Here is a 13165-nt window from a genome sequence, read left to right on the forward strand (position 1 = left end):
CTCAGCGGATGTGCCTCACAGCTGCTCTAGATCATGCTACCTTAAAAACGGTTATTTTTTCCAAACGGACCGTAATTTTCAACTTCAAACCTCTTAATATTGTGGCTTTTTCCTGCGAGGTCTCGGGTGATCATCTACAAGACCACAGTCCCATTGGCGAGATCATTGCGCTCTGTGGAACAGATTCTTCTATAACTACTGTCTCAAAGTACTCATTAATCAGGACATGCTAATTGCTTGATGCTCTCTATAAATAGATCGATATTACTAAATGTTAGCTACCACTCTGTTTGTATTAATGAAGCTCTTTATATCTCTCTGGTGGGCATGAGGTAAAACTCATTATGGCAATGTCCAGAAATTTCCTATCTACTGAGCAATGGTCAAATACTTATTACTTATTATCCTATAATCTCATATGATGGGGTAAGAGGCCATGGGGAGGGGGGGGGTAAGTAAGGAATGTTTGAGAGTGACAGTGTGTATGGATGGGGACTTGGGTTCATTTAGTCTATCAAATAAAGGTGGTGATATGCTATAGCCTTTTTTGATTTTTTGGGATGTTTTGGTTTTATGCAGTTGCTCATATGTTTCTATTCAGAGTTGTATACTTTGTAATTGATAATATTCACAACTTGTATGCTTTTTTCCCACCTGTAATAAACGAATATAAATAAAAATAAGAAAACAGAATGAAATATTATACATCTGCTCAGTTTGAATGAACAATGTTAAGATTAGCAGTTTTGAAAATACCATGGCAGCATTAAAGCGGGAGTAGCATGCTGTGCAGCTGGAAAATGCAGTACCTGTGTTGATATTTCTCCTGCTATTCCCTTTACAGACTTTGTTAACTTCTGGACTGTATGTACACTGAAAGAGGACAGCTAGACTTTAGTTGAATACCAGCACTTGATTTCCAATACTTTTAATGTGCTACTGCCATCTGGTGTACAGTCCAGTAATTTACAGTTTCAAGCAGTCTAGGACCTGAATGAGACTTCATCTACTTGTCCAGTTATTAGCCCTTGTTTGCTGAAGTCAATGTGTTTTGTTGAAATAGACAGTTATCTGTACCAGTAATGACTAAATACCACTAAGCATCACCCATCATTTCAGTCAGAAACTACTTGTATTATGCAAACAAGGCAGAATTCTTTGGGTCCTGGGAAATCAGCTATTCCCGTAGAACATTTACTAGAGCAAATGGTTTCATACTTTCTGTCACAGAGGGCACTATGTTTTTAACCCCAAATACTATGGAATCACATTCACATCCTCCAGTCCACCCATCTCAAAGCAGGAAAAAGAGCACAGAGGATCTCCAAGGGAGAGGAGGGGCTGTAGAGCTTAGTAGCTAATATGGATGGGCAGAATGGAGTCTGTATGGCCTATCTGCCACCTTTTTATCTGTTTTCATGTTTTTCAGCCTATACTGGTGTGAAAGGAGGGTCTTACCTTTAACTTAAACTTACTGTCACTGTTAGATTACAGTCTTACAGGAAGGTGACTTGTATCAAATATACAGAAATAAGGGTTAATAAATAAAAAAATAAAATAAAAAAATCCCCTGAAAAAAATATATAAAATGATACTTTTTTTTATTAGACTAACTTATTACACTTTTTGACTAGCTTTCAAAAGCTAAAACCCCATTCCTCAGGTGGAAACAATATAGGAGTCAAAATGATAGACCCAATCTAGGGGCTCCTTTTTTGAAGATGCGCTAGCGTTTTTAGCGCACGCACCGGATTAGCATGCGCTAGCCGAAAAACTACCGCCTGCTCAAGAGGAGGCGTAGCGGCTAGCACGTGCTATTCCGCATGTTAGGGCCCTAACGTGCCTTGGTTAAAAGGAGCCCTAAATCTCTAGAGTTTTGTTCAAATTATAGACCAGTGGTGAGCATACCTTTTCTAGCCAAGATGGTTGAATCTTTTGTTACTGTTCCATTACAAGATTATTTAGATAGAGGCTCTTTATTGGATAATGCAATCTGGATTTAGGAAGATCTATAATACCGAAAGCCTAAGGCCTGGCTGCCCTGGGTAGGCCTGCTCTTACTATCAGAAGCTAAGCAGGGTCAGGCCTGGATAGGACTTGGATGGGAGACCACATGGGAAAGCACAGTTACTTACCGTAACAGGTGTTATCCAGGGACAGCAGGCAGATATTCTTAACGCATGGGTGACGTCACCGACGGAGCCCCGGTACGGACATTTTTCACTAGAAAGTTCTAGTTGGCCGCACCGCGCATGCGCGAGTGCCTTCCCGCCCGACGGAGGAGTGCGTGGTCCCCAGTTAAGATAAGCCAGCTAAGAAGCCAACCCGGGGAGGTGGGTGGGTCGTAAGAATATCTGCCTGCTGTCCCTGGATAACACCTGTTACGGTAAGTAACTGTGCTTTATCCCAGGACAAGCAGGCAGCATATTCTTAACGCATGGGTGACCTCCAAGCTAACAGAGAGGGAGGAGGGATGGTTGGCCATTAGGAAAATAAATTGTGTAATACAGATTGGCCGAAGTGCCCATCCCGTCTGGAGAAGGTATCCAGACAGTAGTGAGTAGTGAACGTGTGAACTGAGGACCAAGTGGCAGCCTTGCAGATTTCCTCGATGGGCGTGGAACGGAGGAAAGCCACAGAAGCAGCCATAGCTCTGACCCTGTGGGCCGTGACAGCACCTTCCAGTGAGAGACCGGCCCGAGCATAACAGAACGCAATGCAGGCAGCAAGCCAGTTGGAAAGCGTCCGTTTGGAGACAGGACGACCTAGACGGTTAGGGTCGAAGGACAAAAGGAGCTGAGGAGATGAGCGGTGAGCCCTGGTACGGTCAAGGTAGTAAGCAAGGGCACGCTTACAGTCCAGCGTGTGCAACACCTGTTCCCCAGGATGAGAATGGGGCTTAGGGAAAAAGACAGGCAACACAATGGACTGGTTGAGATGAAAGTCCGAGACCACCTTGGGAAGGAATTTAGGATGGGTACGCAGAACCACCTTGTCATGGTGAAAAACAGTGAAAGGTGGGTCGGCAACCAGTGCATGCAGCTCACTAACCCTCCTGGCAGAGGTGATGGCAATGAGGAAAAGCACCTTCCATGTAAGAAATTTGAGTGAAGTTGTGGCAAGAGGCTCAAACGGAGGTTTCATGAGTGCTGATAAAACCACATTCAGGTCCCAGACGACTGGAGGAGGCTTCAGAGGTGGTTTGACATTGAAGAGGCCTCTCATGAACCGGGAAACCAGGGGATGAGCCGTGAGAGGTTTTCCGAGGATAGGCTCATGAAACGCAGTGATGGCACTGAGGTGGACTCTGATTGAGGTAGACTTGAGGCCAGCGTCGGACAGAGAGAGCAAATAGTCCAGTACAGTTTCCACCGCTAATGAGGTGGGATCGTGATGACGCAGTAGACACCAAGAGGAGAACCTGGTCCACTTCTGATGGTAACATTGGAGGGTGGCCGGTTTCCTTGAAGCATCCAGAATACGACGGACAGGCTGAGATAGATTCTCTGGAGAGGTCAGCCCGAGAGAAACCAAGCTGTCAGGTGGAGCGAAGACAGATTGGGATGCAGTAGAGACTGACGTTGCTGAGTAAGTAGAGTAGGAAACACAGGAAGAGGAATGGGCTCCCTGGAGCTGAGCTGAAGCAGGAGGGAGAACCAGTGTTGGCGAGGCCACCGAGGAGCGATGAGAATCATGGTGGCCCTGTCCCTGCGGAGTTTGGATAACGTCCGCAACATCAGAGGTAGTGGAGGAAAGGCATAGAGGAACCGATCTGTCCAGTCGAGCAGGAATGCATCTGGGGTCAGACGATGAGGAGAGAAGAGTCTGGAACAGAACTGGGGCAGCTGATGGTTGTGAGGAGCTGCAAAGAGGTCCACCTGAGGGGTGACCCACTGAGCAAAGATGGAGCGGAGTGTGGGGGGATCCAGAGTCCACTCGTGAGGTTGAAGGATGCGGCTGAGATTGTCGGCCAGGGAGTTCTGTTCGCCCTGGATATAGACAGCCTTAAGGAAGAGACTGCGGGCCGTGGCCCAGGTCCAGATGCGGATGGCCTCCTGACAGAGGAGGGGAGATCCGGTGCCGCCTTGCTTGTTTATGTAGTACATGGCGACTTGGTTGTCTGTGCACAGGAGAAGAACCTGAGGGTAGAGAAGGTGCTGGAAGGCCTTGAGGGCATAGAACATGGTCCTGAGTTCCAGGAAATTGATGTGATGTTGACGCTCCTGAGGGGTCCAGAGTCCCTGAGTGCGAAGTTCTCCCAGGTGAGCTCCCAATGCATAGGGGGAGGCATCTGTGGTTATGATCATGGAGTGAGGGGGTAGATGAAAGAGTAGACCCCTGGAAAGATTGGATGAGTTCAACCACCATTGAAGAGATTGCTGAAGAGACGATGTCACAGAGATGGGATGAGAAAGAGGATCGGTGGTCTGTGACCATTGGTTGGCTAGAGTCCATTGAGGTGTCCTGAGGTGGAGTCACGCCAGAGGAAGCACATGGACCGTCGAGGCCATGTGGCCCAGGAGGACCATCATCTGCCGAGCTGGAATGGAGTGATGAAGGAGCACCTGGCGGCAGAGGTGGAGCAGGGTCCGTTGGCGGTCTGAGGGGAGAAACGCCCTCATGAGAGTGGTGTTGAGAACGGCTCCAATGAACTGAAGTCGCTGTGTGGAAGCAGATGCGACTTGGGGTAGTTGATCTCTAACCCCAGGAGATGGAGAAAGGAGATGGTGTACTGAGTGGCTTGTAGCACAAGTGGAGTCGTAGGTGCTTTTACCAACCAATCGTCCAAGTAGGGGAAAACCTGGAGGTTGTGAGACCTGAGAAAGGCCGCCACCACAATAAGGCACTTGGTGAACACCCTGGGCGATGATGCGAGGCCAAAGGGTAGCACCTTGTACTGATAGTGGCGGTGCTGTATCTGAAATCGGAGGTAGCGACGTGAATTCAGATGGATTGGAATGTGAGTGTAGGCCTCTTTGAGGTCCAGGGAACATAGCCAGTCGTGTTGAGAGAGAAGAGGATAAAGCGTGGCCAGGGAGAGCATTCTGAACTTTTCCTTGACCAGACACTTGTTGAGGTCCCGGAGATCGAGGATGGGACGAAGGTCTCCTGTCTTCTTGGGAACCAGGAAGTAGCGGGAGTAGAATCCCTGACCTCTTTGGTTTGTGGGAACCTCTTCGATGGCATTGAGGAGAAGGAGGGATTGGACCTCCCTTAGGAGGAGGGGGGGTTTGGGAAGAGTGAGAAGCAGACTCTACGGGAGGATTGTCTGGTGGAAGAGTCTGGAAGTTGAGAGAGTAGCCGTGGCGAATGATGTTGAGGACCCATTGGTCTGATGTGATGACCTCCCAACAGCTGAGGAAGATTTGGAGGCGACCTCCGATAGGCTGAGGAAGAGGCAATGATGATGGGAGACTGGCTATGCCCTGGAGGAAAAAGTCAAAAGGGCTGAGATGGTTTTGATGGAGGGAGAGGCTTGGCAGGTTGGTGAGACTGTGAGCGAGCCTGAGATTGATGCTGTTGACGAGGTCGGCGAGGCTACTGTTGAGGCGGGTTGAGAGGTCTGGCCGAGAACCTGCGCTGGTATGAAGACTGCTGTCTGTAGGTGCGAGCAGGTGGAGTCTTCTTTTTAGGTTTAATCAGAGTGTCCCACCTGGTCTCATGTGCTGAGAGTTTCTGGGTTGTTGAGTCCAGGGACTCTCCGAAGAGTTCATCACCCAGACAAGGTGCGTTAGCCAGGCGATCCTGGTGGTTAATGTCCAGGTCAGAGACTCTCAGCCATGCCAAACGTCGCATGGCCACTGCCAGGGCAGATGCGCGAGAGGTGAGCTCAAATGAGTCATAGATGGAGCGAACCATGAATTTCCTGAGTTGGAGGAGGCTGGAAATATGTTGCTGGAAAAGAGGGACCTTACGTTCAGGAAGGTATTTCTGTAAGGAGGAGAGCTGTTGCACCAGATGCTTCATGTAGAAGGAGAAGTGGAAGGTGTAGTTGTTGGCTCTATTGGCTAACATGGCATTTTGGAAAAGGCGCTTACCAAATTTATCCATGGTTTTTCCCTCTCTGCCAGGATGGGTGGAGGCATATACACTGGAACCCTGAGATTTTTTTCAAAGTAGATTCCACCAGGAGGGACTCATGGGGCAATTGAGGTTTATCAAACCCTGGGATTGGAATAACCCGGTACAAGCTATCCAATTTACGAGGGGCTCCAGGAACTGTGAGGGGAGCTTCCCAGTTTTTATAGAAAGTTTCCCGTAAGATGTCGTGTACGGGCAACTTCAGAAATTCTTTGGGAGGTTGCTCAAAGTCTAGGGCATCGAGGAAAGCCTGAGACTTTTTAGAGTCGGACTCCAAGGGAATGGAAAGAGCTGCTGACATCTCCCTAAGGAATTTGGAGAAAGAGGATTGCTCTGGTTTGGAGACGGTGTCGGTCATGGAGAGTTCTTCATCGGTTGATGAAGCGTCCTCCTCGGTACCGTGAGGGGAGTCTTCCCACAAATCTGGGTCCCTAACGTCGGGGTGCGTACATTTGGACATCGGTGTGGAGGGCTCGGCATGGCGGGTCTTTGAAAGAGATTTGCCTGAGCGCACCGAGGCGGTACCGGGTGAGGAAGACCGATGTCGTTCCTGGGACTGGACAGGATCGGCAGCATCACGGGTACGTACTGTAGGTGTTTCTGCCAAGAGCACCGGCATGGAAGTATTAATCGGTACCGAGGGGGTCGACACCGATGGGACAGTGTGAGGCTCGGACTGGTCCTGTACCGGAAGGTGCGGTGCCAGCAACGCCGGCAACAGTTGTTGGAGCTGTTGTTGCAGCTGCTCCTGTAACTGTGTTTGGAGTATGGCCGCGATGCGGTCGTCCAGAGGAGGCACCGGTACCGCTTTTTTCTTCTTCGGTACCATAGGTGCCGCTCTACGCTCCGGCGATGAGGCACTCACCGAGATCGGAGCGGAGCGTTTGCGGGGTCGGTGCGGCGCCGGGAGGGCCGGTGTCGCAACCGTGGCCGGAGGGCGCTCAAGGGAAGAGGGAGGCTTCTTAGCCGGCTTACCTGGGCCCAACGACCCCGAGGAAGGGTCCAGTGGTGTCGATGTCGTCGGTGCCGACTTTTGTGGTGCTGTCGACGTCGCAGCCGGTTCCATGGCAGATCCGGTACCAAACAAAATATTTTGCTGGATCTGCCGATTTTTCAAAGTACGCTTTTTAAGCGTAGCACAGCGGGTGCAGGTGTCAGCCCGATGCTCTGGACCCAAGCACTGGAGGCACCAATTGTGTGGGTCGGTGAGGGAGATCGGGCGTGCACACCGCTGGCACTTCTTAAAACCTGGTTGAGGGGGCATGAAGGGAAACACGGCCTCCACAAAATTGAATCCGGAGGCCTGTATGGTGGCAACAGGCCCCGCCGAGGCCGGCCTGAAAAAATAAAGAAAACTCAACGAGTTTTTTTTTTTTTTTTTGAAAACAAAAATAAAGGGAATCAGATAAGAAAAAAGGAAAAAAGTGAGAAAATACGCGAGCGGGAAGGCAAAAAGTAGTTTTTCAACGGCCGTTGAAAACACATGCGTCTTCTTCGCTCCGCGGAAACGAAGAAACTGGGGACCACGCTCTCCTCCGTCGGGCGGGAAGGCACTCGCGCATGCGCGGTGCGGCCAACTAGAACTTTCTAGTTAAAAAGGTCCGTACCGGGGCTCCGTCGGTGACGTCACCCATGCGTTAAGAATATGCTGCCTGCTTGTCCTGAGATAAAACAAGGTAGGCCAAGGTGTACATGAGACACAAAACGCATTTAGAAATGTCTCAGTACTCCAAAAAGGAGTGGTGAATTAAAGATGAAGTAACTTATCGCTAATTTTGTGCTATGAATGATAATGGCATGACCAAGCAAGCTGCATCACAGAAAATTTGTTCACTAACAGAAAACTGTTGGAGTCTGGGGCAAAAAAAGGCTCTCTTGTACTAAGCCAAAACTGCAGTGTAATGTACAAGGTGCAGGAGTTTAATTTTAAAAAATCATAAAAACATGTATAATATACATTAAAAAATGATAAAAATCCAAAAAACTGGTTCTAGTATTAATGTGGATCGGACAAGACACGGTTCGTGTTTCAAAGAAACACTCCTTCCTCAGGGGTCCTACAAAAAAATGGTAACATAAAAAGATGTGAAATATGTGCATTCACCATTTGGTCTTATATTTCATATCACTCATAGTATCACCTACATATATTTCACATTTTTTGTAGGACCCCTGAGGAAGGAGTGTTTCTTCGAAACACGCACCATGTCGGGTCCGGTCCACATGAATACTAGAACCAGTTTTTGGATTTTTATCATTTTTTTAATGTATATTATGCATGTTTTTATGATTTTTTATTAAACTCCTGCACCTTGTACATTACACTGCAGTTTGGGCTTTGTTGTCTGCTTTGTATCTTCACCTGCAGTTCTTGTTGGGGGTTTTTTTTGTCTTGTCTTCTCTTTTACTAAGCCACAGTAAAGGTTTCTTACCACAGCCCAGAGCACTAAATGCTCTGATGCTGCTCCAGGGCTCATAGGATATCCGGATTTCCCCAGACACTTTGTCTGGGTTCTGAAAAGAAATTGCGTCGGGAGAGTGCATCCTTGCAAGCGCGGATGCAATGGAGTGATGTTACGCGCACTTATGCAATATCATCGCATTGCATTCGTGTATGCCTTCCTGCCTGACAAACAGGCAGCAGGGGTGGGCCTGGGAGCGGCGCCGGGGCGTAACAGCGGGGAAGGGTGGAACTGGACAGGCCTGGGGGGGGGGGGCAGGTCTAGGGTCCAGATTTTACTAATGTAACCCTACTCCAGGCTGCAGTAGAAACCTCTAACACAGCTTAGTAAAAGGGGGTGTGGGATTTACTATTAACTATAGTGGGATTGGAACCGCACATCTTACATCTCTGTAGGATGTCTGAATTTTAATGGCTGGCTCTTCTCTGACATATGACATGTTCTCATGTTCTAACACGTACCATGATGGGTGCTACATTATGTCCAGAGAACCATCTTAATTTAGATGTTAGGAACAAAGCCCAGGAGTTTTGTCTCATGACAGCAATATGTACAAGACTGTTCTAGAAATCCCCATTTGCCTGGAATAAAAAGCTGCGTTTTTATCTACTTACCATTTGGGGCTCGGCATTCACATTTATTGGTCCTAAGGTTTTCACTCGAATCTTGGTTAATGAATTGTTGAAAATCGGTGATGTATTCACTGAGACATTATCTGAAAACGAAATACTTTATTAATAAGAAAAATTTGATCTACACTGCAATAAAGCATATAGGAAGTCATTTTATAAAGCATTTCCATGTAGAAAGGATGTTTATAGGAGGAAAATGACTCTTATAAAAATGGTTTATTTTATTTTATTTTTAAAATTCTTTAAATTTGTTTAATTTTACTTTAATTTTTGTGATGAAATTAGTTTTATTGATTATGTGAACTGTGTTGTTATTGTTTCATTGTACGTTTTAATGATTATGTGAACCGCTCTGTTAAAGGAAGGGCGGTATAGAGCCTATGGGTTATTTTTTTTTGGGGGGGAGGGTTTGGGGGGGGAGGTTGAAGACACCTAGAAATAGGGAAAGGGAGAGGGGATGGGACTTGTATACCACCTTTTTGTGGTTACACATTCAAAATGGTTTACATTTATACAGGTATATATTTTGTACCTGGGGCAATGGTAGATTAAGTGACTTGTCCAGGGTCACAAAGAGCCACCTCTCCCTCCATTATATCTGTCCTCCATCCCTCACCTCTCTCCTCTTCCCCCCCCCCAACACAACCTTTCCTTCCCTTCCTCATCCCTGTTCTACATCCTCCCTCCTTTCTTTCCCTCCCGCCCATCCTCTAAGCCTCTCCTTTTCACTGCTTCATACACTTAACCTTCAGATCTTCTTCAGTCCCCTCTTCTTTTCTCCCCATCACATCCCCATCTTTGTTTTCTCCTTCCATACCCTTAACATTTTGCACTTCCCCATCCACTTAGCCTTCAGCAATCCCTCCCATCGTCTTCCCTCCCCCATCCACTTTTTTCTTCAGTTCTCCCTCCCTCCCATTTTCCTTCATGTCTTTCCATACTGCCCTGTCCTGTTCAACCCTAGCTCTCCTAGCCAGCAGCAGAAGTTCAGGCCAGAGCAACTCTAATAGTTGCAGGGCTTCTCTATCCCTGCAGCTCCTACATCCTCTGAACAGGAAGTACATCAACAGAAGGCAGCAATGGCCACAGGAACAGAGGAAGCACTATAAACACAATAGTGATGAAGTGCTTCTCATGGGGTGGGGGGGGGGAGACTGTGTCTGATGATCTTAAGATGGCCAAACAGGTAGAAAAAGCAACAGCCAAAATCTGGAAGGATGCTGGTGTACATGGTGAAGAATAGCCAGCAGGAAAAACACAGTGCCCTTTTAAGCCTCTGGTGAGACCCCATTTAGAATACCGTGAGCAATTTAGTATATAAACAGGATGGAGTCGGTACAGAGGGCCGCTACAAAATTGCTTAGTGGTCTCTCATAAAGCATTTGGAGACAGACTTGTAGACCTCAATATGGATACTCTGGAAGAAAGGAAGGCGAGGGGGGATATGATAGAGATGCTTAAATATTTATTTATTTATAAAATTTCTATACCGTTTAAAACTGAACAGTTTACATGATTCACATACATAAAATATCTCCATGACATTAGTACACAGAAGGTGAAATGTTTTCGAATGAAAAGAAAACTGTGGAATGAGAGGGCATAAGATGAAGTGGACATTATAAACTCAGGAGTAATCTAAGGAAACTAGTTTTATAGCCCGTTACATTAACGGGTGCTAGAATATATGTGTATGTGTCTGTCTTTATTTTTTTTTTCTCTCTCCTTACCCGCTTTCTGTATTTCTGTCTTTCTTTCTTTCTTTATTTTTCTCCTTGCCTGCTCCCCTGTCCATTCTCCCTTCCTTTTCCCTCCCCTATGTCCTCCACCACCCCATCACTGCTCACCTTATCCAGCAGCAGCCCTTCTCCCTTTGTTTTACCTCCCCCCTGTCCATCATCACCTCCTTCCTGCTCCCCCTGTCCAGCAGTAGGCCTGCCTTCATTTTTCTGCCCCCCCTGTCCATCAGCACCTCTTCCCCTGCCAATCAACCCCTTTTTCCTGCTTCCCCTGCCCAGCAGTACGCCTCCGTTCCTTTTTCTACCCCTCCATTTCCCTGTGCTGCAGCATTTCCCTCCCACCCCACTTCCCTTTGACTAAGAAGGTAAGGGTGAAAAGAAAGAGACACTCTGGACCATGGAAGCAAAAAGGGGGGGAGGGAGAGAGACATCCTGGACGAAGGAAGGAGGGAGGGAAGAACAGACAGATGCTTGAGTACCTGAATAAATTCATGTAAACCGTTCTGAACTCCCCTGAGAGAACGGTATAGAAAAATTAAATAAAAAAATAAAAAATAAAAAAAATACCTTGGACCAAGGAGGGGGACAGAGAGATTCCTTGAAGTAATAAGGGAGGAAGAGAGAAATCCTAGACCAAAGGGGAGAGAGAGAGACCCTGGATCATGAAGGGAGAGAAGGAAAGAAAAGAGATGCTGGGGGGGGGGGGTTGCATGAGGAAAGGAAGAGATAGAAGAGAAAGTGAACTTGGGAAGGTTCAGGAAAACAGCAAAGAGATGCTGGGTATGGAGGGAGCATAGAAATAGGGACACAGAGAGGCACAAAGGGAGGAATAGTGGCACAGAGGGGAATGAAAACATGAAGTAGGCAGGACCCGCCAGAGAGGAAGGCCTGAAGCCGGCAACAGCAGCAAATTTTAAATGCTGCTGCTGGCTAAAGAAGCCAGGCCTTAAACACAAAGCTGGGGGGGGGAGGGTTTTAAAAGGTACACCGGTGGCGGTGGTGGGTGGGGGTTGAAAAGCCATGCTGTCCGGGCTCGGCCGCCAAAAGGTACAGCGGCGGCTGTGGTGTTGGGGGGGTTTGAAAATCCATGCTGTCCGTGTTCAGCCACCGCGGCCAGTAGCAGCCTCCGCAGCCTGCAGCAGCCGCCGCAGCCGACATCTGCTTCGGGCCGCCGACAGCCGCTGCGGCCGACATCCGCCTCAGGGGGAAGGGAGAGAGAGAGCTTTGCGCGCATGCGCACTCCTACCGGTGCCCTACAGCGCACGGAAAACAGAACATGCAGATGGAGTGCGCATGCGCGGCTAACGTTTTATTATATTAGATTTTTTTTTTTACAGAAAGGATGGTGGGCATGCAGAATAACCTTCCATGGAGGTGGTGGAGACAAGCTTGGCATCCAAATTTAAGAAAACTGGGACTGGCACGTGAGATCTCGTAGGAAAAAGAAAAGTGTGTGGCGCTGTGGTTGGATCTACAGCCTCAGCACCCTGGGGTTGTGGGTTCAAACCCCATGCCGCTCCTTGTGACCCTGGGCAAGTCACTCAGTCCTCCATAGCCCCAGGTACGTTAGATAGATTGTGAGCCCACCGGGACAGATAGGGAAAATACTTGAGTACCCGATTGTAAAACCACTTAGATAAACCTTGATAAGCGGTATATAAACACCTAATATAAACTTGAATACTGAGGATGGGCAGACTGGATGGCCCTTATCTACCATTTGGTCATTACTACTGCTATCCATTCAGTCAAGTCCGACTCTTGGATACTCTATAGGCCAGTCCTCGCCAAGGGTCGGACACGACTGAATGGATTTGGCCATTATCTACTTTCATGTTTCCATGATGTCACTGTTTCCTCTTTCTTGCAGCTCCAGGCAGAAACATTCAAAAGGTGAGAGGGCTCTGTATGTCACTGTAACTCTACCCTCCCACCCCCATCCCCCTGGCCAGGCCTGAAAAAAAAAATGGGGACAAAATGAGGCTGCAACCACAGATGTATTTTGGGACAACTGCTGCCATCTCCCCCCCCCCCCTCCCAAATTTGCACCTCGCTTCACTTAGGGCCCCTTTTACCAAGCTGTGCAAGAGATTTTTTGCGCGAGCCGGTGCAGTAGGGAGAACGAGAGGGCACTCTCTAAAGTTAAAAGGGGATAAATTCCGTAAAAATGTAAGGAAGTTCTTTTTCACCCGGAGAGTGGTGGAAAACCGGAATGCTCTTCCGGAGGCTGTCATAGGGTAAAACACCCTCC

The 13165-nt window shown here is 47.9% G+C and overlaps 1 protein-coding gene across 6 annotated transcripts in view; it reads right to left on the minus strand.

Annotated features, from left to right (window-relative positions):
• TFDP2 (transcription factor Dp-2) overlaps positions 1 to 13165 on the minus strand; it is a 125288-nt gene that overhangs the window by 73601 nt on the left and 38522 nt on the right. For 3 of the 6 annotated variants that reach the window (XM_033959719.1, XM_033959718.1, XM_033959720.1), the window contains 2 exons: positions 9158 to 9258; positions 810 to 873 (listed from right to left, as the gene is read on the minus strand). In XM_033959719.1, the coding sequence (XP_033815610.1) occupies positions 810 to 873; positions 9158 to 9174 (81 nt within the window). In that variant the 5' untranslated portion in view covers positions 9175 to 9258. The remainder of the gene's footprint in view (positions 1 to 809; positions 874 to 9157; positions 9259 to 13165) is intronic. The other 3 variants (XM_033959721.1, XM_033959717.1, XM_033959716.1) reach the window with 1 other exon arrangement.

The sequence above is a fragment of the Geotrypetes seraphini genome, chromosome 9 (genome assembly GCF_902459505.1).
Source record: "Geotrypetes seraphini chromosome 9, aGeoSer1.1, whole genome shotgun sequence".
Classification (NCBI taxonomy): Eukaryota; Metazoa; Chordata; class Amphibia; order Gymnophiona; family Dermophiidae; genus Geotrypetes; species Geotrypetes seraphini.